Raw genomic sequence first — 26376 nt, 5'->3', positions numbered from 1 at the left:
GCCAAAAAATACTAAAAAACACTGAACGCTAGTACTACCCATGGTCCTAGTACTGTCTATAGTAGAACAGATCTCTACTGTTGCCCTTTATTTCAGTGAAATTTGCAGACAGAATGAGATATGAAAGCTTTTTTCTTTTGAAAGCAAAGAACAGACGAGGAGAGGGGCACTCACCAATATTTGGGTGATTGAGTATCTTCATCACACTGACTTCTCGGAAGAGCTGAAGAAATAATTTTAGTCAGTAAACTGAATCTTAAACACATTTCATGACAGTTTTCCTGATATTAAACAGATTTTGAAATATTTTTCAAAGGTAGATCGACAGTTCCTTGTTGCTTTAAGTCACTGTGCAAAGCTCGACCTGTCTCTGTAACAACCACACAAACTAATATCTGAGGAGGATTAGATATATCAAATAATATTCCAACCCTTCCTTTTTTGCAAAGTTTTGAAATGATCATTTTAATTTTCAGCTTTTTCAGCTAAGCTTTCTGCTCAGTTTTTGCATGGAAACTGAAAACGTGTAGATGAAAATGTGCATAAAACACTAAGCACAGGTTCTCACAATAAAATCATCTAATTTCTCTGAAGTAAATTTAGATAATAAATTTTATCCCATTTGGAAGTCGAGAGTATACCTTCTGCAGGCTAGTGGGGTTCAGCTGAGTTTTATCAATGATCTTGATGGCAACCTGCAGGTGGAAGCAAAATAAAAGGTCAAGTCATGACCTGATTGTGATATCAGTATCAGCAGACCTGCATTTCTGGACAGATATGAAACATTTGCTATCTCTGAAACAAACAACAACAGCAACAACAAACAGTTTTGTTTACCGTTATAGATGTTCTTGCTCACTAGTATATGTTAGCATTTGCTGCTGTCAAAGGTCTATTAAAAGGTAGGTTAAAAAAAAAGGTAAGTGTACGTGTGTTGCATAAATGTGTACCTCTATATACTATACAATGTCAACATTACCTGTTTGACAAATTTTTTAGTCTAGTTTTCTACCCTAGCCTAGCAAGCCAGACCCGTACAGCAAAAAGCTGTACAGTACAAAAGCTGTACAATAGCCCGGGAGCAAATTCCATTTGCGGCCGCTAGGGGCGTCTAGATTTCTAGGCTATTTCTACCCATCTGCTGTGGATAAATGAGATAAGATAGGGTAGACCTTTCATCCCACAAGGGTAAATTCCAAATGATACAGCAGCCAAAAAGGAAAGAATAGCACAGCACTGGAAAGTGTAAATGTATAAATGCTAAAGCTAAAACTGTTGATCCAGTGAGCAGGGTTTAAATTGATTCATATTTCCTGTTTAAGCTGTCAATTATTTTTGCAAGTATTGAATAAATAGAAAATATAGAATAAAATCTGTTGAAAATTTCACAGTTCATTGTGATGCAAAACAGCATTAACTAGCATTATATGCAGTAAAAACTTCATGGTATGTAATAATTGCATTTAAATGTAATTGTTATTGCAGTACTGCAAGTGAGCCACCAAGATTTTTTGAAAGCAACTTCCTGGTATTATGATAGGTTGATCAAGCAAAATAAAAAGTTAAATGCTCCAATATCCTTTTCTAATATACAGTGGTACATTTAACTCCAACTTTTTTTCATGGATTTTAACTTGAGACATTTTAAGGGCTTTTTTTCACAAAAAGTGCAACAGAAAGTTGATAGGCCTTTATACCAACAATAGATTACTTCAGAGCAAATAAAGGGTTTAAAGATACACAGAGTCAGTAGGAGGCTTCAGCAGGATTAAAATTCAATGTTCTGTTCAGGCTTGAGTCCAGCAACCACTTTAAAAGATGATCAATGAGATTGAAATTGATAGCAGAAAGCAGCACAGTGAATTTCATACTCAAGATATCAGCTGGTTGTTATTGTTCAAACCCACTCTGGTCATTTGTAGGTCTTGTTTATTTTACTTCCTTCTTTTGTATTCCTCTTGAACTTTTATCTCTTGTCACTCCTCTTTGTAATCTTCCCTTTGTCGGTATACCTCCTTTCTTTTCTTCTTCATCCCTGTACCTTTTTCTGCTTTGTCTCCATTTCTTTCTCTCAGACCAATATCTGATGTCTTCAGAGAGATGGAGCATCTCAGAAAATGGATCTTGCATTCCAGTGCAGGGATGGAAAACATCACATATGCTCTTCATTTGATCTTCTGACCATCTGGCTTTGATCTTTGGCTATGGTCTACACACCATAAAAAAAAAAATCAATCCTCCAGTCGCCACCTTCAGCTGATGACGTCGCAGTTTGAGGCTTATTTAACCCTCCAAGCAAGAAGAACAAAAATCTTCAGCAAAGTTTAAGTGATAATCTGCTGTTTCAGTTCTGCTGTATGGACAATTTAGATACACCAATCAACCTAACATGCATGTTTTTGGACGGTGGGAGCAAGCCGGAGTACCCGGAGAGAACTCCACACAGAAAGACCCACTCACCGGCCACTTTATTAGGTACACCTTGCTAGTAAAAGGTTGGACCCCCTTTTGCCTTCAGAAGTGCCTTAATTCTTCGTGGCATCCTTTCAACAAGGTGTTGGAAACATTTCGCAGAGATTTTGGTTCATATTGAAAGCCCAAAGTGTGCCAAGAAAATATCCCCCACACAATTACACCACCAGCAGCAGCCTGAACCGTTGATCCATCGCAGGATGGATCCATTCATGTTGTTTACGCCAAATTCCGACCCTACCATCTGAATGTAACCGCTGAAATCGAGACTCGTCAGACCAGGCAATGTTTTTCCAATCTTCTATTGCCCAATTTTGGTGAGCCTGTGCGAATTGTAGTCTTAGTTTCTTGTTCTTAGCTGACAGGAGTGGCACCCAGTGTGGTCTTCAGCTGCTGTAGCCCATCTTTTTCGAGGTTCGACGTGTTGTGCGTTCAGAGATGGTATTCCGCATTCCTTGGTTGTAACGAGTGGTTATTTGAGTTACTGTTGCCTTCCTATTAGAGATGTCCGATAATATCGGCCCACCGATATTATCGGACCGATATTAGCATAAAAATGTAATATCTGTAAATATCGTTATCGGATTTTTTTGCCTTAAAACCTATGTCTATGGTGCCTATGCGCTCCTGAAGCATTTGCCGGCACACAAATGATGACCTCGTCAAGCTGCGTCTTGAAACAGTAACAACAAACTTGCTCGGTCTGTTTCAACGTTATGTCTGTGGTTTGGAATTATTTTCAAGTGTCTCCTTCGGACGTTAAACTTGCGATTTGCAACGACTGCAAAGCGTCAGTTATGCGAGGCGGAACCAAGGCGGAACCAAGACTTCTTCCTTCAATACTTCCAATTTAATCTCCCACCTCAGGATGAATCATTCAGAGAGTTACGCAGCGTTTGTGCAGCAAAGCAATGAGAAGAAGCAACAGGGACAGGCAGCACGGGAAAAAAATCACTCAGTTGACTCTTAAAGAGTCCACCGAGAAAAAACAGAAATACGCCAAGGACCACCCCAGGGCGAAAGCCATCAATCAGAAAATCATCGAGTGTATTGCACTGGATAACCATCCCTTTTGCAAGACGCCGGATTCACCAAACTTGTGGAGTTCCTCGAGCCACGCTTTACCATGCCCAATCGCAAGTATTTATCAGATGTTTGCTTACCCGAGTTGTACAGTGTTGTTTACAGCCATGTCGAGAAGCTTTGTGCTGAAGAAGTGAAAACTGTGCCTTCCTTGTTCTTATTGCACACTACCTTAATGTTGCATCTCTTTGTTGTTGCTCATGTAGAGCAGTGCTGATTGAGCCCAGTTTATAATTTCATATGTATGACAGGCTACTCTTTTTTCTGTGTTAAATGAGCCTGCATTTGTAGGATGCTTCATGAACTGTTTCTTTAACTAAACCTCAATCACTATGCCTGTTATTTTAGTTGGCTTTACATGCTGATATGTTGCACATAGTTGTTCAGGTACAATGTTTTATCATTTGTGAAGAAGTCAAATTTGCCCTATTTGTTGTGGGCATTGTCAAGATTATCTCAGGGAGAGTGTAATCCAAACTGTTGTTTGAGACAATTTAAAAAAATAAAAAAACATGGCACTTTTCCCTAAATTAAGTTGAAGTATTTTTCTTATTTTGCACAGACAATGTTAACATTTGGAAAGCCTTGTTGCATTCGAGAATGCATCCACTGGGGCATCACAATAACATTAGGTATGTTGTGTTGATTCCACAACAGGATATATTTGATGTTACCTAAAATTAGTTTTGAGGAAAAATAACCCACATATCGACATAGGTATCGGCTGATATCGGAATTGAAAATTGAGAGTTGGACAATATCGGCATATCGGATATCGGCAAAAAAGCCAATATCGGACATCCCTACTTCCTATCATCTCGAACCAGTCTGCCCATTCTCGTCTGACCTCTCACATCAACAAGGCATTTTCGTCCACACAACTGCCGCTTACTGGATATTTTCTCTTTTTCGGACCAATCTCTGTAAACCCTAGAGATGTTTGTGCATGAAAATCCCAGTCGATCAGCAGTTTCTGAAATACTCAGACCAGCCCGTCTGGCACCAACAACCATGCCACGTTCAAAGTCACTTAAATCCCCTTTCTTTCCCATTATGATGCTCGATTTGAACTTCAGCAAGTTGTCTTGACCACCTCTACATGCCTAAATGCATTGAGTTGCGGCCAATGCTATTGGCTGATTAGCTACGTTAACAAGCAATTGAGCAGGTATACCTAATAAAGTGTACACCTTTATTTATATATATATACATATACATATATATATTCTTTCTCCGATATTTACTGATAAACTGTTGACATCTGTGATGTATTTACTGATAAACTGTTGACATCTGTGACGTCCTCTTAATGTTTCTTGTAGGCATCTAAAGGCTGCTTGCAGTTGTAATGGTGTCTCCAAGTCTTCCATGTCTTTCTCTTGCAGCTCATTTAAGTTTGCAGGAGTTTTTTTCCAACCTTTGCAAAGTGACACTATTGTGGTTTTGAAGGTTTTGTTTTCTAAGGGGCTTCATTTTCCCACTATACAAATTTATTCACCAATTTCCCAAAGCTTTACTTTGTTATCCTTTGTCCACATAACATTAGCCCAAAGGACTGTGATCTATCCACAAAAGTTTATTGCAAATTCTTTCTGCCTTTCTTGCAATAGTCATGTCCTCCTTAGCCATTGTCCCCAGAGCCCATCTGTGCCCAGTGCACTGCATGGGTGAAATCACTCCTGCAGATTGCTCCAGGTCAACCTGAAGTACTTCCGGGGGAATTGCATAGAGGTTTTTCATCCTTCACAATATGCAACAAACTTTGCAAACTACTCTCATTGAGTTTCTTCTTAGCAGAATGTTCTGGAAGCATCCTAACGATTTCCTGACTATGAAAGTTCTCATTATTAAAATTATATAGAATTTTCAATGCTTTCAGCTGTCTTAATGATATTGGAAACTGTTCTTTTTTTTTAAATCAATGGATGCAACTTATTCAGATGATGATGAAATTATGACAATTTATAACAGGATTACATTATTCAACAGGGTTTCAATATTTGCGGCTTGGGTACATTTTGTATTTTAATTTTGAATTTTAAAAAAAATATATATATGAAAGCCTTCTTGCTTCTGTCCAATATCTGTCCTATTTCTATATCTTGTTAATACAAAAGAATGTGTTACCATTATGTATTTTGGCACTTGTCTCTGTTGTTAATAATGTGTATACACAAGCATGCAAGCAGTTTTGCCCTGATGACTTATCTGAACTCTGCAGTGTGTTCTCACCTCTCGGCCAGTCAGGATGTGTCTGGCAAGTTTGACTTTGGCAAAGTTGCCCTTGCCAATGGTCTTCAGCAGCCGGTAGTTGCCAACATGTGGATGTTCGTCTGTGATTGTCGCAACAGAGCTGCGACACGGTGGCAGACTGTGGCGGCTGGATGATTTGGTTGGGGGCGGGGCTGGTGGCTCTGGGAGGCCGTCTGAAGACTTTGGCTGAAAGAGAATTAGAAACAGATTTATCATGAACATTTAGATTATATTTAATTGAGTCATACCAAACTGAACAGTTAACTGCAGTGGCAGGTGGTAAACAACATCAGTTTAGTTCAGTTTTGACAATGTAATTAGGCTGTTTTAATTATATCTACAAGAAAAGACTAAATATGATAACTTTCAAATTTCCCAGTGCAGCTTTACCACAAACAATCTGCAACAGGGTGAAGCAGATGGATTCTCCGAGATAATAAAATCATGAGCGATGGGGAGAGCCTCCAGCCCTGATTTCCCAGTTTGGCATGAAAAGAAAATAAATAAATGCCCATGTGATTCATCACTGAGGAGAATGAGTGTCTGCTCTGTAGGGAGCAAAGCTGCAGACTCTCACTGTTATAGACGTAACATAAAAGAATGAGCAGGATCACTGGTGGATTAAGCAGGCATGGGTCTCTGGGGACAGATGTAAAACGGCCCCACAAAACACTGATACAAAAGTCATAGATTACCATAAATGAGTAGAAAGCCATAAAATGTGTGTCCCTCTGGCTGTTTTGTGTCTCAAGCGCTGAGCATCCAAATCTCTAATACAAAGCGAGTATTTTTTCAGTTTCCACCACTACTGTCTAAATAAATATCATAAGTAAGCTCACAGGGGAAAAATTTCAATGAAATGAAAAATAATACTTTATTCATCCCAATAGGAAATGATATAGTTGCATTATTCTTTTTTTAAAGCAATCATTACAAGATTTCATTATAAAGACTTATTGCTGCTGGCAGGAAGGAGCTCCTGTATCTTTCTTCTTTGCAGCAGAGCTGAAAAAGCTTCAAACTGATCACACTCTGTTGTTTCAACATGATGTTATGAAGATGATGGTCAGTGTTTTTCTTTATATTAACCAACTTGTGCAGCATTCTTCTTTTAGCAATCAGCTCCAGGGGCTCCACAGCAGTCCCCAGCATTGAGCCTTCTTTATCAGTTTGTGTATCTAGCTCTGATGCTGCTGCCCCAACAGATGGCTGCAACACAGATTGCACTCTCCTAGTATATGGTGGAGAGTGCGCTCTGCTTTGCAGCATGCTACATATATCTCATCATTTATTAAACATGTCTATTTTCAATGTACTTATTTCAATGTTTTTCTTTTGAAATGCACATGTTCATAGTATGGATAATGTTTGCAGAAAGAGGCTGCATGTCTTCTAAGTCTGTGATGAATTGTGCAGTTGTCTTTGCAGCTATCACATGGGGCAAAAGCATCCAAGCCAGGGACTCAAAGAAGCTGATAAAAAAGGCTGATTCTGTGCTAGGAACTACAATGGAGCCCCAAGAGCTCATTGTAGAGAGAAGGTTATTGCATAAGCTTCTAAATGAACAACACTACACAGCATTCTGATAAATCACCAACGTTTATTCAGCCAGAGTCTTCTTCAGCTCTGTTGCAATAAGGACAGGTACTAACTTTATTTTTTCTTTTGGTCCATGTTGCACACTGCAACAGTCTCAATCCACATTGAGATTAAAGAAGTAAAATTCCTTTCAGTTTAATTCAATAAAAAAAGCTAGACTGACGCAAAATTATCATTACTGGCTCTGGTGACATATTTACTCCAACATGAAACATTGTCTTTCACAGTTCAAACAGCAGCTAAGGTCCAGAAAGGCCCCATAATACTCCACTTAGACCATGACTAAGCCTTTAAAAATCAGGCCTAAACCAGGGGTTTAGGCCATCGCTTGGCGCTATTTTTGCCTCCCTTGATATCAATGCGTCCAGCCACCTAGCGATAGCTGCATCTGTTACGGTGTTTACTGCTCGGAAGAAGGGGACTGCTCGGTCTGCTCTTCGGTCTGCACAGTTTACATTGGACGCATTGATATCAAGGGAGGCAAAAATAGCGCAAAGCGATGTGAGGTCTGACTTTTTCCTGCACAACGATTTTGTGATGCAAATGTATTACTCTTTCGAACGCATATTGTTTTGAGAAGCAAGATGCTTTATTTTTTTTTAGCCCCTGCCAACTAGCCGGACTACCTTCGTCAACGCCAAAAAACGGCTGGATCTCGGCTCACAGGACGCAGTGGGGGGTAAGTCAATGTTCATAAATGATATTGCTAATATGGGATGTCATACAGCTTCATGTCAAAAGAGGCGAACTATCCCTTTAAGTTCATATGGTCTGAAGGTAGATGTGCGAATACTTTTGACAATATAGTGTATGTACTCTGACTTTTTGGTTCTGCTAAGATCAGGTTAATATTTATATTTTTCCAAAAGTAATGACGCTCCAATCAGCCTCAATGGGATTTTAATTTACTGCAAATTAGCAAATGCTTGTGTAGCGTAACCTGATAAAATATAAGGATTTACAAGAAGTTCTCACTATCTAATGGCGCTTTTCCACTAGCTCGCTTCGGCTCGGCGCGCTATTGCGTGTTTCTGCAACCGGGGAGATTTTCCGTATCACCTCAGCCCTGGTTCCAAGCGAGCCGAAGCGTTAGTAAAACGTGACGTCAGCCGACTGCCTTCCACTGATTGGCCGATGAGTGTCGTCACTTTTCAATACTGTTTTGTCTGGCGGCCAGGAGTCTTCTCTGGCTCTCTTCTCTTGCCTTCTGTGCAACAAAAAGCCACAGGGTGAGCAGCAACACGAGCGCCTCGATGTCCTCCATGCTATCCTCCTCGTATGTTGTTGTTCTGGTCGCGCAGCCGTGTCACGACGACCCCGCCCACGTCGAGGAGGCACGAAGTGATACTCAGCTGTAATGGAAACACAATCAAACCGAGCCGTGTCGAGCCGTATCGAGCCGTGCCGAGCTAGTGGAAAAGCGCCATAAATAAACCTTATTTAACCTCGTATATATGGGCACCACCTTCAAAGAAGGAAAAAAACAGAATCTTACGATTCTGGTATGTTAAAATTGCTAACCAGTCTTGAATCGCTACCTTCATTAGTTCTCGTTTGGTTTGACCGACATTACGTAAAGAAAACATACAACACAACCAGGGCTCTAAATTAACACCCGCCAACCCGCCAAATGCGGGTGAAAGTTATTTTTGGCGTGTATTAAAAAGAACTCACTAGCCGGCTTGGCCGATGATAAATGAGGAACTTTACCATCTATTTCGCGGGACGCGAAATTATTATATACAGTCTATGCGTGGGACGCGCGAGCACAGTTTCTATGGGAACGCATCCACCGAGGCTGCCGTACTAGGGGAGTGGGTCACTCTTGGTTTGGAAATACGATAGACGCCGGTGTTCAGTCGATTTCTCCTACTTGTCGAGAATTGCTACTTTGTGCATGCGCCGAGCCGATTTTCTAAGTTTCGTTTTCACGCCCATAATGTTTCGCTACCCTGCGTCGGATTATTTTCTCTTTTGGAAGACATGCAAAGTAATAAAACACTTATCGTATTAACAAGCAGTTAGCTTAACATGCACAAATGGGGTGTCATTCACCATTTGATTTTTGTATTTGGGACACTTCTGTCTTTATTTAGGTGACTCTGCTCCATCATTGTGAATGAATGCATTGAGAAGGGGGAACATTATTTGACAGCGTGTTATTGGTACAAATACAGACGCAAACACTAACAAAATGTGGCGATGGTTGGGACAGCCGGCCGTGAAGAGAATATATAGATATGCCTGCCAAAGGAGGGGAGGACGAGGATATTTTGAATATATTGAATCTGGCATGGTGACAGTTTGTGCACACGCCGGCCACACTTTGTGAGAAAAGGGAAAAATGGAACTGATTTAGATGGATCCAAAGACAGTTCAGAGAGCTCAGACGATGTTCACAGTATCCATAATTCCATAATTAGTCTCTGGACATAGGTTTGTGTTTACTTTTGTGCATTATCTGCACTAAAACATGGTTAGAAAGTTGTTAAATATTTCCATTTTTGTAGATTCAGGGTTCACATCAGTTTTAAAGTTATTTCTTTATTTTTTTATGTACAAAAAATGTGACCCTGAATAGTATGTGAGGGTTGAGGAGTAATGAAATGTTAGAATAAGTTTTGTATGTACAGTCAATTATTCATACCCCTTGAAAATTTTGACTTAAATGTACTTTTATTCAATCAGCAATTTTATTTTTGACCGGAAATGACACAGGCATCTCCCAGGAGATAATACGATGATGTACAAGAGGCATCATTGTGGAAAAAAATATTCTTCCGCTTTTATTCACATTTGAACAAAAAGTGGCATGTCCAAAATTATTCATACCCTTTGCAAACTGTCACAGTCTATGGGAAAATCCAAAGTTCTATACCATTCCAAATAGTCCAAGCTGTTTTAAAGCATCCTAATTACCCTGATTCATTGGGAACAACTATTTAATCAACTCAACAGGTGAAAAACAGCAGCTCTCTGCAGTTGGCTTGTGGACAGTCATGGCTAAGACAAAGGAGCTCACTAAGGACCTGCGGCTGTGCATTGTGGCCGCTCACAAGTCAGGAAAGGGTTATAAGGCCATATCAAAATGTTTTCAACTTCCAGTGGCTACAGTGCAAAGTATTATTAAAAAATACAAGAAGTTCCGCACTGTGGAAAATCTCAGAAGATGTGGTCGGAAGCCAAAAGTGACACCTGTGCTGGCCAGGAGGATAGTGAGAGAGGTGAAGAAAAATCCAAGGATCACCACCAAGGCCATCCTGGTGAATCTTGGCTCTGCTGGTGGCAACATCTCAAGGCAGACAGTCCAACGGACACTGCACACTGCTGGGTTCCACGGACGCAGACCAAGGAGGACGCCACTTCTCCAGAAAAGGCACACAAAAGCCCGTTTGACCTTTGCAAATGGTCATCTGGACATCTTCTGGTGTTCTGTTTTATGGTCAGATGTTTTTCAGGTGTTTTTCAGCCAATGGACCAGGGAACCTGATCACAGTAAATGGCATCATGAAAAAAGAGCAATACATCAAGATTCTCAACAACAACATCAGGCAGTCTGCAGAGAAACTTGGCCTTGGGAACCAGTGGACATTTCAGCACGATAACGACCCAAAACACACAGCAGAAGTGGTGAAGAAATGGTTAGCAGACAAAAACATTAACGTTTTGCTGTGGCCCAGCCAGAGTCCTGACTTGAATCCGATTGAGAATCTGTGGAGGGAGCTGAAGATCAGAGTGATGGCAAGGAGACCCTCCAACCTCAAAGAGTTGGAGCTCATCGCTAAAGATGAATGGGCAAAAATACCAGTGGAGACATGCAAAAAGCTGGTCAGCAATTACAGGAAGCGTTTGATTGCTGTAATAGCCAATAAAGGCTTTTCTATTAATTATTGAGAAGGGTATGAATAATTTTGGACATGCCACTTTTTGTTTAAATGTGAATAAAAGCTGAGGAAGATTTTTTTCCACAATGATGCCTCTTGTACATCATCGTATTATCTCCTGGGAGATGCCTGTGTCGTTTCCGGTCAAAAATAAAATTGCTGGTTGAATAAAAGTACATTTAAGTCAAAATTTGCCAGGGGTATGAATAATTTCGGGCTTGACTGTACATAAGTTTAATTATTGTAATTATTTTAATTGGATATACATTCCCAATTTCACTGTAAAATTAATTTAAAGCTTTAGTTAATAAATTTATGAAATTAATTCAGTGGCTCTCATCTGTCTTTTTTGCACGGAAAAATATGTGGCTAGTGGAAATTCTGATTGGCTGGTAACTTCAGAAACTTACTAGCCACATTGGCTGGTGATCAAAAAAGTTAATTTAGAGCCCTGAACAGCCTTTTTGAACAGTTTTTTTTTTTTTACAGCCAATCTCCCACCGCTTGGTTTTTTACCACCAACGAAATGTCATTGATAATTAATAAAATGTAATTAATACGTAATGTCAACTCTGCCCTACAAGAGTGATGAACTGGAGACATTGGTGAATACTCAGGAAGTGGACATTTTTTTTTCATATAACAACACTTGTTTACATCCCATCCATGGCTACTGCTAAAGTTCCATGTGCAGTTCTCCATGAAGTTGTTGCTAGGATACAGACTAAACATCCCAAAGCACTTCAATCGTGTGTCCCTGATGGATTTACTGGGGGATGTGCTGGAGAGATGTACATTGAAGATGACAGGGCCATTCTAATAATTCAGATCATCAACTCCACAACACCTTGATGGACCAAAAAATGACAGTGGTGGATGACTCCTTTCTCTTCAGGACAGAAAGATTATATTTCTACATAATGCTTTTCTATTATATTCTATTGCAAGATGATTTCATATCCCCCACTTTCCCCCAAGGTATTAATCCGTTTGCCCACCCTCGCGGTGCTCCAGCCTACTTAAATGGAACGCACCTCCGTTCATACATCAAAACTCATAAACTACACGAAGCTTCTGTCACTCTCTGATGGCAGACCAGAGATGCGGTGCCCACCATGACATGTTATGTGCACACACTGTTAACAACATTAGAGTAAAAGTTTATCGCAACCTTTTATATACAGTCAAATCAAATAAAATAAAATCAAATTTATTTATATAGCACATTTCATGTACAGTCTATGGTTGTGCTTGGACCACTTCTTTTCACTTTATACATGCTTCCATTAGGTAACATTATTAGACAGCATGACATAAATTTAAACTATGCTGATGATACCCAGTTGTACTTATCTATAAAACCAGATGAACCCAATAGGTTGGTCAGACTACAAGCATGTCTTAAAGACATAAAGACCTGGATGACTCAGAACTGTCTGCTTCTAAATTCAGACAAAACTGAAGTCGTTATCTTTGGACCTGAGCGCTTCAGGGAGAAATTGTCTAGCTATATAGTTACTCTAGATGGTATTTCCTTGGCTTCTAGTTCTACAGTGAGGAACTTTGGAGTTATTTTTGACCAGAACTTATCATTTGACTCGCATATAAAACAGGTTTCTAGGACTGCCTTCTTTCATCTTCGTAATATTGTTAAAATCAGGAACATCTTGTCTCAGAGTGATGCAGAAAAACTAGTCCATGCATTTGTTACTTCAAGATTGGACTATTGTAATTCTTTATTATTGGGCTGTCCCACATATTCTCTGAAAAGCCTTCAGCCAGCATGTCCATGTGGGGCCCATAAGGTTTAAATTTGGGCTGCAGATATGGATCCCAAGTGGGTTTGTCCACAGTTTCCACGGTGGCCCCACCTGTGTTTGCCCATATGGGTTTCAAGTTGCTGTTTGGCTTTAGTTGGACTTTGCATTTAGCCAATTTGAATGTGAACATTGTTTTACTTTGTGTGATGTGTTTATCTGTGTTGCCTTTGGAATAATTTAAGGCTTAGAGTAACCCTAACCCCTAACCCTTCAAGTTGCACTTTGAAACCCATATGGGCAAACACAGGTGAGGCCACCGTGGAAACTGCGGACAAACCCACTTGGGACCCTTATCTGCAGCCCAAATTTAAACCTCATGGGCCCCACATGGACATGCTGGCTGATCCAAAATGCTGCAGCCAGAGTTCTGATGAGAACTAACAGGAGAGATCATATTTCTCCAGTTTTAGCTTCTCTTCATTGGTTCCCTGTTAAATTCAGAATAGAATTTAAGATTCTTCTCCTCACATATAAAGCTCTTAATGACCGAGCTCCGTCATATCTTAAAGATCTCATTGTAAGATATTTTCCTAACAGAGCACTTCGCTCGCAAACTGCAGGTTTACTTGAGGTTCCCAGAGTTGCTAAAAGTAGAATGGGAGGCAGAGCCTTCAGTTATCAGGCCCCTCTCTTGTGGAATAAGCTGCCAGTAAATGTCCGGGAAGCAGACACCCTTTCCACTTTTAAGACCAGGCTTAAAACTTTCCTTTTTGATAAAGCTTATATTTAGGGATGGCTCAGGTGAAGCTGCTATAGGCCTAGACTGCCTCACTTTACTCTCTTTTTCCCCTGTTTAATTTCTCAAATGATATTATGTACATGTGACATTATTGTGGTCATTAACTCGTGTTTCCCTGTTCCAATAGGTATCCTTTGAATAGTGTTACAGTGTTTTTTTCCCCTCTTTTCTGTCTTCTCAAACCCCAGCTGGTCGAGGCGGATGGCCACCCTTCCTGAGTCTGGTTCTGCCAGAGGTTTCTTCCTGTTAAAAGGGAGTCGTTCCTCTCCACAGTCGCCTCAGTCACGCTCAGGACGGGAGATTGGACTGAAAACAAGTTTCAGTGCAATCTGTTGGTTTCCTTAGCTTGGAAATTGTTTTTGAATTGGCTCTATATGAACGAATTGGATTATTTTGAAAATAATTATGATTACGATGAATTGAATTCCAATTGGCTTGAATTGGACTTTATTATCTAAGTGCCTTGAGATGACACTTGTTGTATTTGGCATTATATAAATAAAACTGAATTGAATTGAACAAAGACAAACAGAGGGACGAGGCCCGGAAATTGGTTTTGTGACGTTGCTTAATCCGTCGGCGAAACAGTGTCAGAAATCATGTCTAAATTAGCATATTTTTATGTTTTCATAACATAGCTTTTCTCACGACATAAACGTAAATGTTAAGGTTATACTTTTTCAGTTGAAGAATGCGCAGATATATGATTTTTTAAACCATAATTTCGCAACCCTGACCCTAACCCGGAAGCACGATATAAAAACTACAATTTGTTCTAGATTGCCGTACACAGTGACGGGCAGCGCCATATGTTTTGTAGTTTGAATGTGTTTCCTCTAATATGTGAAATCGTGGCCAGGAAACTTTCAGTCTTATTTTAGGGTTTGGGGTTGGGCAGCACATCTGTTTGGTCAGATTTGATCTGGCTTATAGTTAAATGGGTGAAATCACGTTTTTTCTAGGTTTTGACCCTACAGGTGATGGTAGTATAGGTCAAGAGCTTTCCAAAACTGTTTATAACTGGTCTGTAGCCTTTTTTGTTGCTGCTCTGTAAGCCTTCCAAAGAGTCTCAGGTTCAAGGTTCAAAAGTCACCTCTGAGGAGCAGGAGCTGCCCACAATTTTCATCCTAACATATGTTACTACCTTGGTCAAGACCTTTCCACTGATGTCTTCACTTTTGTCCTTCACCAAAGTTTAATTTTCATCTTGCTCCAAGGCAAGGCCCTTTCACATGTACTTTGTCAGACCCTTATTAAGACGAATAATTAGTTAGTGGCCACATGTCATCAAAATATTGACATCTGCTTGATACACTGTCAGACTTTTAAATTTTAAATAATGGTCAAATTTTAAATTTGACCATTAGATAAAAATAACCTCATCTTTCTAGAAAGAAAGGGGGTCCATCTCCTATGGGCCCCAGACCTTTTAACACGGCCCCCATCCAAACATGCCCCAGGAAGACAGGCACCACACGGATCTTAAGACAAGCTCAGTTGGATGGAGGAGAGGCCTATAGGTCAATGATACTCATACACACAAAGAAACTATATTTCAGGTGTAGCTCCCCCACCTCCTCCAAAAAATATTATTTCTAAATTTGAACTCCATATTGAGTTAACATTGCAGTTTGGAGTAGCTTTAGCGACATTCAACATGTAATCTGTTATGATGTAACAAATGTCACAAAAAAGTAGCAACTAAAATTTAAAAAACAGTTCATTCTGCAGTACAATTGGAAATTGTTTTTGTAAACTTGAAAAACTGGAAAGTGGAAATTACAATTGCACTCATGAATCTCTCCATCTCAAGTGGCTACAAGAAAGAAGATATGGAAAATAGAGAAATTCTTCTTCAAAACAGAACTGCTACGAGTGTGTGGTGTCTGTAGCCGTTTATTTGTTAGAGCACCTATTTAATGATCATTTTTATTCTCTTTTATCCCTGACCATTTTTATCTGTGTTAATCTATTTATCCATGTTTACTTATTTATTGTTGAAATTAACTGCACTGATCTCCAAACGGTGGATGTGTGAAACACAATTTCATTTTTTATGTGACGCATAAGAATGACAACTAAAACCTATCTTTATTTTAATTGTTTATAAATTAGCTGTCCGTGAATGCATCCTCCTGTAGATGTAATTATTCCGGCTCTCTCCTTTCGCCTTGGCGCTCTGATTCGATGCAGAAGATGTCAGTGGGCAGTGATCTTTCAGGGTGCGCTGTTGGTCATCCAAAACCAACTTATTTCTCCGTTGCCTGCGTGTATTTCCTTTATAGCATGTTTCAGCAGCGAAGCCGAAACAAAAGCAAATGAAAACAAACAAACAAAAAAGTAGCCTATGGTGATTAACGTGACGTTTGCAGAAGCTAAAGCGATAGCAGCGTCCTTAGTAACCACCATTCTCTTTCAACAATGTATTATAATGTCGAAACTATTCTAAAATATTTATTTTCCTCTGTAAATTAAAGGCACGTCAGCCCTGACTTCAGGCTTTGCGCGGGCGCACTGGTCGCTCATGTTAATGGATATTCTAGGATTATGCAAGAAAATCTGTGCATAACTTTTCTAACATTTTCATATGAACTGCGGGTGAGTGCAGCCTCTAAAATCCCACAATAACTTCAATTAAATTTAAATTTAAATTTGATATCTATATACATATTTTTATATATTTCTTGGTTAAATGAACATTAAAAAAAATATTATTTCATATTTTATATTGCTTTTCCACGGACCACTTGCAGTACCTTCACGGACCACTGGTGGTCCACAGACCACACTTTGGGAATGACTAATCGAAACACAATTTCTTGCTATATACCTACAGTTATTCTGCATAAGTGTCAGAATCATTTATATGCACATTTACACAAACAGCTGGATTCAACTAGCAGAGATGCACAGCATTAACAGAGTTTGAGGTTTAAATGCAGTTAATGTTTTCATCTCATTGTGCCCCTTTGTCTAAAGTTGTTTCATTGGAGGGTTAGTAAAGAATTCTCATCATGTACTGTTTATTGCAAAGCCTTTAACTTAAACTATTTTAGCGGGCACATTTCAATGACCTTTCATTTTTGTTTAGTTTTTAGCTAAAGGACAAGAATGGTCCAATAACTTGGAGATCGGCAATTTGTCAAAATTTCAACAAAAACTAATCTAAGGGAAAACAACACCAAACCAAAAAACAAACCTGTCCCCTTCTTCTGATGTGTATCAATAAAGCTTTATAAGACTAACATCTACTATATTACTGTACAATATTATACTATATCAGCAGCACATTTAGTGAAGGACAATTCCATAGGTAATGTTGATTATTTATATGCAACATTTAATTGTAAACTAAGATGTATTAATCGTGACAGTACTTAGAAACATTGTAGATAAAACTAACAGTGTGGATTGTTTTAAAAATCTGTCGACATGTTGGAGAATTTTGAATGTGACCTCTGGAAAACTGACACTAATTCAGATCACCATCTTCTGCAAAGCCCATCCTGCAGGGTATTTTAGGAAAAATCAATAGTAAACAGACAGTAGGAGCCAGCTGACAGGAGTAAAAGGTAATCAAAGCTCTGCTGAAACTCCGGAAAAAAGGACATGACTAGGCAGTATGATGATTTCATGTTATAGTAGAGACAATATCTTTAACAGACTGATTTGCTTTAGATGAAGTATCTCTGCTTATCCTGCACAGCCTCTGAAAACTAAAATGAAAACACCTTGGCAGATTTCTACCCTCAGGTCTATTTACTATTATCATATGGGTTTGATTTTTTTTTAAATATCTTTAAGCTGTCCACTGGCCAATAAGTTCTACAATGAGAGTCATAAGGGCATAACATCAAGGATCTTGAAAGACTGAAGTGAAGCTGAGTGATGAGGAGTCTAACAGCTTGCTGCTGGCATTCCTGCATTAGCATGACAATATGGAAGGCTGCTTTCCCAGCATTCCTTCAAGGTTCAGCAGCCTGCATCACATTCATCTTCACATGAACATTTGAGATGCATAAACACAACATATGTGTTTCCAATATTTGACAGATGGCAGAAATAGCAGCAAAACACAGCCAGTCAAAAAGAAGCTACAATTGTGACAGTCGGCTAACTCCATCCACCAATTAAAGCCAACAAGCAGCTTCAATATTCTTGGGTCCTCACCGAACATCAAACAATGTTGGTGTTGTCAGAGAACGTTTAGTGCTCCTTCATTACACACTTTCTCAGCTGGTGAGCTATGATGATCAGTTTAGCATAAAGGTTTCATTACTTAATATCAAACTGATCACCAAAAATATAAACTAGAAAACAATATAACCTAAAGGAACAATGATCGATGTTAAAGCTGACAGCAAGCAGATCAACTGATAGCCATTTTTGCAAGAGCAAGATAATCGATTGTTTACTACAACAGAGTTTTAGAGTTCCTTGTTTCTTTTCGGGTACTCCAGCTTCGCCCCACAGTGTGTACATGTTAGGTTAATTATAAACTGGAATAGGCTCCAAAGTAACTAAGCTAACTGGAAAACTAATTAACTACATACATTTTATAGAGTTTGGCAATGAATTAATAAGCAAGTAATGGCTACTTGTGATTTGTTTTTTTTTACCCGTTCATTTTTCTATTAGTTTTCAATCAATGGGGTAGCTATTGAGAATGAGGAGTTGTCGTCATAGTACAGAGCCCCGCCCCTATCCGCCATGTTGGCAGGATGCTAGCGTGAAAACGCCATTCTCTCCGTTCGTTTACAGTGTACGCGTGTGTTTTTAAATCTGTAAGTTTAAACAGTGCGGAATTGCAAGAACATGCCTGGAAATCACTGCTGTGTGAAGAACTGTTCCAGTACCTCACATAATACGTTTGGGAAACATGGGAACAACGAAATACATTTTTTTTAGGTTTCCTAAATGGATGCAGCATCAGGGACAGCAGGCGTCTGACCTGACGAGGAGACGCCGGGTTGCTTGGTTGGCTGCAATAAGAAGAAAGGACCTTACTTTCGATTGCACCCCTCTGTCGATGAGAGTGTGTTCGCTGCATTTTCACTCGGGTACATTCTCTAAAAATCTCTTTATGTTGTTGTCTCTTAAAGCTACGAAGTTACCTTATGTTGTTGCAAACCCTGAAGTGCACCTGACATTGCTGCCTAGCTAACTAGCGAACTGTTGCCTCTTCGAAAATTAATGTTAACTACCCCCTAATGTGGCTAATGTGTTAATGTGTACCCCCTCAGCCCTTTTGTCACACCATGAGCAGCGTTACCCTCTCAGGCTTTATCTTTATTTTGCATGTATATGTATATGTTGCCCCTGGCAAACAATAGCGTCTCCTGCCAACATGGCCGACCGGCCGACCGGAGTCACGTGACTCCTCATTCTCAATAGCTCAGGAGGTCGAGTGGTTGTCTTCCAATTGGAAGGTTTGATCCCTAACTTCCTAATCTACATGTTAAAGAATCCTGGGGAAAGACACTGAACCCACATTGACCCCACTGTGTTCGTCACTTGTAAGTTACTTTGGATAAAAGCTCCTGCTGAAATGAGAGCGATGTAATGGTAGCTTTGACCACCACTTGTCAGCTGCAAATCTGAAAAATCACCTTGTTTGTTGTCGGAAGCTTTGAGATAAACAGTCACAGCAGAAGGAGGTGAAAATGGATGAGAACAAGGAAATAATGGCCGAAATGTGACATCTCAATTGGTTTCTTTTTTTATCAAAGATGAACAATTCATAAATTTATAAAGACATGTAATGCTGAGTTTGAATGTAATATCAAAATCCACTGGATTGGGTGCAGGATCAAATTACAGTAGTCATGGAAAAGAATAGACAGGTCTACTCACCAGAGCTCCCGTGTAGGGTTGTATGTGCTACTGTGTAACATGTGGTGGACAGATATATTTCTAGCACCAGACCTGAAGATTAATGTGGTGATTGCAACGTCACAACAGCAAATAAAACCATGTAGGCGACAGGGGATCTGTGCAGATCCATCTGTTCTACTCTGAGTTTACAAACAGTAACAACTATTCCTACAGTACAACTTAAAGTAAACAAGTTTTAGTAATTATAATAAATTCCAAACCAAAGATGACAGAAATGTGGAAAGAGGCTGGGAATAGTCCACCAATCAGAAGTGTTCAGCACTGCAAGCCCCACCTTGAAAGTACCAGGTTGAGGAAAGGACCCCTAAAAGATTGTGGTCCCTAAAGTGAAAATGCAGCTTCAGGTGATCAACAAGTATTCTACTGCTACAGGAGCTGGAATGACAAGCAGTGAGTTAGTCGTGAAGATGTCTTCTTTTTTAGATAGAGCGAGGCAGGAAATGGGAGAGTGGCAAGAAATGCTGGTGCATGCTTATGTGGTTGTACATAAAAAAATAATAGGGATGACTGTTTTGATACACCCCTTTTGAAGCTGTGAATTTACCCCTTCAAGGTTATGGCCCTCTCACCCTGTCATAATCATTGAATCAGGCCTGGTGCGGTTAGATACCACAAGTAGGAATTTCTGGTTTTAATCTTGAACTAACTGTTCATATATTCCCTACTTTCCACTATTATATGACACCTGCCAGTGGTGCATAAAATTGAATGTTTTTTGCAAGACGCTGATCAGCTGACTCACTTTCAGTCTGTATGCCCAACTGTCTGACCTCCTGCTTCATCAGTATCAAAAAACAATTACATTTTATCTGCCATAACTACCAATAATTCTAAAATGTGAAAAACTACGTAGCTTTATTTGTAATTAAACTATCTTTATTACCCCAAATGAACTCAAAAAAATACCATATGAATAATGGAATGTCAAGAAATTAGTCTACTGGTGATGAATACAGTTTAACCCCACCAATGACAAAATACACAATGTACTTATGATAACCTCCATCAACAGTATACGATTCAAACTCTGTTGATAAAAGACTGAAGTATTACAGAGGTCACATCGCACTGATAGTAAAAGAAACCTATCAAACAGCACCATCAATACACTTACCAAAAAAAGTGAATTATACAGGAAAAACCTAACGGTGATAGATAAAAAATAGTTGCACTCCCTTGGTCATTTCGGGCTTAAACTCAGTGATTTGTCAAAAATTGAACCGGAGGAAGGATCGAAGCAGACTTACCTGCTCGGACTCGCTCACGGGGGTCAGCGGCATCCTGCCGGACATCTTCCTGCTCTCTCTCCGGATTTCTGCTGCCTTCAGTCTGGGAAAAGCATCTCCCTGTGCCGGGTGCTCTCTGCTACAGCATCTCTCACCGAACACAGGCTACCTCGGTGGCGATCAGCTGGGAGGCTCCGCCGGCCGGAGTGAGGGAGAGGCCGGGACGGCGGCTAAGGAAGGGCCAGATGTTTGCGTCGGTGCGCGAGGGAGAGCCGCGTGGAGATAAAGGCAGAGAGAGGTGGAGGAGGACGGGTGGAAAAGTGTTCAAGTAATATTCCGTCCTGCAGCTTCCAGCGGTTTATCAGGTCAAACAGCAGCACTGCGGAGTTAAAAAAGAAAAAAAAAAAAAAAAAAAAAAGAACGTCAGAGCTCCTCCTCCTCGTCATCTCTATCTTCATCTGCGTCATCCTACAATATCCCAGCATCCTCAGCTGCCCCACTACAGCACACTCTGCCTTAAAAAACTTTGTCCAATAAAATCTGAACAGCTGTTGAATTTTTACACTTCCTGGTTTACACACTCCTCGTTCAAATGAGTTACAATTTCAAATTCATATAAGTGTCACATACATTTTCATTTGTAAACGGGTGTTAACGTACTCTTCTTCATTTGAAATGCTTCAAACAATACGATGGTAGGCTGTAATTAGTCTGAGAAAAGTTGTTAATGGAAACATCCCGAGACTCTCTATACTGTAACAAGAAAATATGTATCCATTGTTTTTTTTAAGTAAAATAAATTCGGTTACACAATAGTATGTAGTAGTAGTATGATGTAGTAGTATGTGGTAGTATGTGGTAGTAGTATGATGACACTTTTATTTGATTTTATTGCTTTCACTGTTCTTTTATTGTTTTTACTTATTCTTCTCTTTATTTATTACCTGCTGTAAAGCACTTTGGTACATCGTAACGATTGTTTGTAAAGGGCTGTATAAATAAAGTACATTTACAATATCAATACACTGACGAATATATAGCATTTCCGTGCTTATAGAGACTAAATTGACACCTTCATAGCTTGTTTGGTTCATCCATCCATCCATCCATTTTCTATACCCACTTAATCCGGCATCGGGCGAGAGGCGGGGTACACCCTGGACATCACAAACAACCACACTCAATCCTAAAGACAATTCCTTTAGAAACACCAGTTAACATCGGGAGAAAACCCACGCATACATGGGGAGAACATGCAAACTCCACACAGAAAGGCCCCAGCCAGGAGTTGAACCTGGAACCCTCTTGCTGTGAGGCGACGGTGCTAACCACCACACCACCGTGTTTGGTTCAATTCCAAATTATATGGGTTATATGGCGCGGCGATGGCTCAGTGGTTAGAATGGGTCAGCAATAGATTGGCGAAACTGACAGCTGGTGGGCTGTCAGTTCACCGCCTTGCCACGGGCGAGGTGCCCTTGAGCAAGGCACCGTACCCCCATGCTCCCCGGGCGCTGTGATTGGCTGCCCGTCGTTCCAGTGAGTGGCATCTGTCTTTCTGTGTGTGTGACCCTGTGCATGCGAGTTCAACAGGTGCCAACCTAAAACCGGAGGACAAATTTCATGTATTCCCTGAACAGAACAATAAATCTGATCTTAAAATTGCAGGAAAATGAGTCACTCAGATGTAGAGGTGATCTTAAATAGCCTGCTTGTACTCGCCAATTAGTGAGATAAAGATAAAGAGGCTGAACAAAATAAACAAAGTGAACCAGACATAAAAACACAGAAATCCCTTAGTTACATTTGGATTTACTTCATTCTAATCCAAGATTATTCAGGAAAAGTACGGCTGCTGCATCTGTAACTTTCATCTCTGAAAGAAAATAACAAATAATTTAATCGCTTCAACTTTTCTTTTAGTTAAATATTTTCTGTTCAGCGCAAAAAAAAAAACCCTCATGTTTGTTGCTCATCAGTTTTAAATCTAATGAGTTCATTTTTCTACTCTTTGTGGCTGGCTTAGGCTTCATTTTTATACAGGGATCTGCCATTTTTTTATTTTATTTTTTCCAACATTAAAGCTAAAAGTTTGTGGCCCATAATTCTCCTGCCTACACAGAAATAGCCAAACACTTCTGGCTCACAGCTTTCTTTGAAAATTTGTCTCCTCATATAGTGTTACACTGTCACCTTGTGGTTTCTCTGCCCTGTTGCATTGTGTATGACTCCAGCCATCTCAACTTTTTCCCCTTTGGACTTTGAGAGTATGAACAGTGCAAACACATCACCTGACCAACATACGTTTAAGCTTTTTATTTGAACTAAATGAACAGCTGTGTCCTCTGTAGAGTCTTAAAAGGCATTTCCACACAGCAAAGGAGAAAAGGCTTAAAAAAAAAAATAAAATAAAAAATAAGCCCAACAATGCTGTGTGTTGTAAGAGTTTTCTTTAATATTGTATTGAAAAATAAAATAATGAAAACAACTTTAAAATGCAACAGCAGAAAAAGAGGGGGAAAAAAATTTAAACATTCTTTACCAGCAGAAGGTTGAGTAGCAGTGCTCATGTAGGATTAAATTTACAAATATATATATGTAAAAAAAAAAGAGTTTATTAAGACATATACACCAAAAAAAATAATAATAATCACAAAAGCATTCCTTTACATCCAGTGAGCTGAATCTGGTCTACCACCCAACTGTTGTTCTTCCAGCTACAAAAAGGTCTAGAAAAATGTATATTTATATATGTATAGATTTCATACACATGCCCAGTGTGCAAATGAGGCTGTTAAAAAATAATAATAATAATAATAATAATAATCTAAACTGTACAAAAACGAGCACACAGTGGTGATGTTATGGATGGAATGATGAAACAAATAAAATCTGATTCAGTAAAAGGTGATGACTTCTGACTCCCTGACCGAGCTGGAACAAACATCACTCATCCGATTCACTGGTTTTTGGCTTTTCATAACAGAAACCTGAGATTAAAGGATTCATGTAGGTGAAACCACAACAGATAGAGTTTTGACTTAATTTTAGTGTTTTACTAATGTCTTCTGGTGCTTTTAAAAGGAAGAGGAGCAGGAATGACAGAGAGGGAAGAACAATCAAGTTAAAAAGCAGAATTAAAATATTGTTTTTCTTAGTGGCACTGGAAGAGGAAAATGAAAGACATTTATTCTGTGAAATGTTGATGGTCAGATCAGGACTGATTCAAGATTCAACACCAGGTTCAATATGAAAATGTTTAGAAGAGTTTAACACTTTGTAAAACATTTTCATATGTCAGGAACACCGCTTGAATAACAGCAGAAGGATACAGTTTGTTAATCAAGAAATGGTTTCTGGTCACCCTTGATTCCAGCTCTGTATTTAAGACAGACATGATAATCATATGCCAACAGAACATCTCACTTTCAGACACCAACTGCGTCTCCTCTACTCTTGGAGGAGCAATGACATGGGTGGGCGAAGCAAGAAAAACGTGGGAGCATGATGAAAAGCACATGTAACCATTTGCAGAAGTCGTGCCAAATATAAATTTGACAGATACAACTTTTAGATCATGTGCACTTCTTTAGAGAAAACATTGACTACATCTGCAAGAAACAAATAATTAGTGAAGTCAACCAGATGCTAGCTGGTCATAGTGGAATTAACAGAAACATTATCATCACCAGAATAAGCGCTGCAATGATTAATCTAACAATATCTAAACTATTTGGACAATAAAATGATAATTAGGCATTTGTCTAAATTTTCAGGCATTGTGTGAGAAAACCTTTTGAAAGGAGTCTTTCCCATATTAGTGGTAAAAATACTCACTAGTGAAAAGGATCAAGCTTAATGCTCGATTTGGTTTCATAGAGGTCTATTTGATTTTTTCCCCTCCTTTTTCCCCCCTTCTTGTCAAGGCTTCCTGCAGTGGGTTGTATTTTCAGATGGTAATATGTTTGCTTAGAAGAAACAAAAAAAAAAAAGAAGAAAAACTCTCCATCTGTGCAGTACACAAACAACAATTGTAAATACTGGATAAATATGTTACTATTGTCCAAAGAAAAGATTTCTCTATATGTGCAGAAATAACTGGAAAGTGAATGGAGTGGAATTTACTACATGCTGTTGGATAACCGGCTAAAACAAAAAGGTTTGGGAAAAGGACTAGCTTTAAAAATAAAAAAAATAAAAATAAAAAACGCATCTCTGAATCATCTGTACAGTCAAAACCCAATGTGTTCCATATCAGGCATTTCCTGTACTGAAGTGACATGATTAAGCAGCAAACTGACAGAAGCTCGATGACAATTCCAGTAGACAAACGAAGAATTTCTGTTTCAAAGTTAGGTCTATCAGCTGTCTGGCACTTAGTAGAGCTTTAACTATTAGTCACATCTCAACCAGTCAAGACAATCAACCTCCATAATTCAGGACAGCTTAAATCTACACGCACCCTCTGATTTGGGGAAAGAAAAAGAAGAAAACAAACAAACCAAAACACACAATTAAACTTTCCCCAGGAACCAAACTTTCATTCAAGCCCATAAGCCATTCGTACCATTTCAGTCCAGTCAGCATGAGAGGGTCTACAAGTAAAGCTGGAAACTTTGGTTGCAACTCCTCTTGATGTCGCCCAGCAACTGAAACAAGCTGATAGAGATGAGGGTGGAGATGAGAGCCAGGAGGACAGCAGTGGGGGGGGGGGGGAATTAGTGGTCATGCTCTTCATTTATACATTCACATAAATGGGAATCAATGTGGGGATGTCATCCATACACCTGGGATAATAGTGACAGGCCAATGGCCTCTCCCACCAATAAATACCTAAACCCAACCCTGTGACAAGGGAGACAATACTTAAACCACTTAGTCCGGAACATAAAGCCGGCACAGAAAGGAACCATTATCTACAGTCAACAAAACAAACAAGAACTCATTTGTGTGTCTCAAACGGTTTCAAAACTGAGCAGGAGGTGAAGGTGAGAGGGAATAAATGGGACAAGGCCAAGGTGGCTAGTTATCTGCTAGTTTTTCTTCTTGACATTGTTGTTTGAGGTGAGCCGGGGCCGCGGCGCTTGGATGAGGCGTCCCAACGGGACTCGGCTCCGAGCCACCTCGAAGAGTTTGGAGAAAACCTGGAGGATGGGGACAAAATTGACAAAAGATTTTAAAGCTGTGGAAACAGTACACATGAGATACTACTGTATCTGTTGAAGCCATAGTATCCAGTCATTGGTAACACAGGAACTCATGATATATGCTATTCACACGAGACTGGACAGTAAACCAAGCGAGATTTATCAAAGTTCTCAGTCGGTTTACTCAACAGCAAGTCATATTGCCAAAACTATTCAGTTAGCATGTCATGGTTGTGTAAAACATACTGGGATGTGACA

General features: G+C 39.5%; 2 protein-coding genes across 4 annotated transcripts in view; both read right to left on the bottom strand.

Annotated features, from left to right (window-relative positions):
• Positions 1 to 21391, bottom strand: part of mark1 (MAP/microtubule affinity-regulating kinase 1) — a 41442-nt gene extending 20051 nt beyond the window's left edge. The window contains exons 1-4 of one of the 2 annotated variants that reach the window (XM_075464098.1): positions 20993 to 21391; positions 5788 to 5994; positions 642 to 695; positions 175 to 223 (exon numbers count right to left, since the gene is read on the bottom strand). In XM_075464098.1, the coding sequence (XP_075320213.1) occupies positions 175 to 223; positions 642 to 695; positions 5788 to 5994; positions 20993 to 21037 (355 nt within the window). In that variant the 5' untranslated portion in view covers positions 21038 to 21391. Of the gene's footprint in view, positions 1 to 174; positions 224 to 641; positions 696 to 837; positions 863 to 5787; positions 5995 to 20992 lie in introns of those variants that run through there. The other variant, XM_075464099.1, reaches the window with a different exon arrangement.
• Positions 21392 to 23572: 2181 nt separating this feature from the next.
• LOC142379029 (atlastin-2-like) overlaps positions 23573 to 26376 on the bottom strand; it is a 34176-nt gene continuing 31372 nt past the window's right edge. For both annotated transcript variants that reach the window (XM_075464095.1, XM_075464096.1), the window contains one exon: positions 23573 to 26115. In XM_075464095.1, the coding sequence (XP_075320210.1) occupies positions 26005 to 26115 (111 nt within the window). In that variant the 3' untranslated portion in view covers positions 23573 to 26004. The remainder of the gene's footprint in view (positions 26116 to 26376) is intronic.

The sequence above is a fragment of the Odontesthes bonariensis genome, chromosome 4, assembly GCF_027942865.1.
Source record: "Odontesthes bonariensis isolate fOdoBon6 chromosome 4, fOdoBon6.hap1, whole genome shotgun sequence".
In the NCBI taxonomy this organism is placed as follows: domain Eukaryota; kingdom Metazoa; phylum Chordata; class Actinopteri; order Atheriniformes; family Atherinopsidae; genus Odontesthes; species Odontesthes bonariensis.
This window is presented reverse-complemented; position numbering and strand designations above follow the sequence as displayed.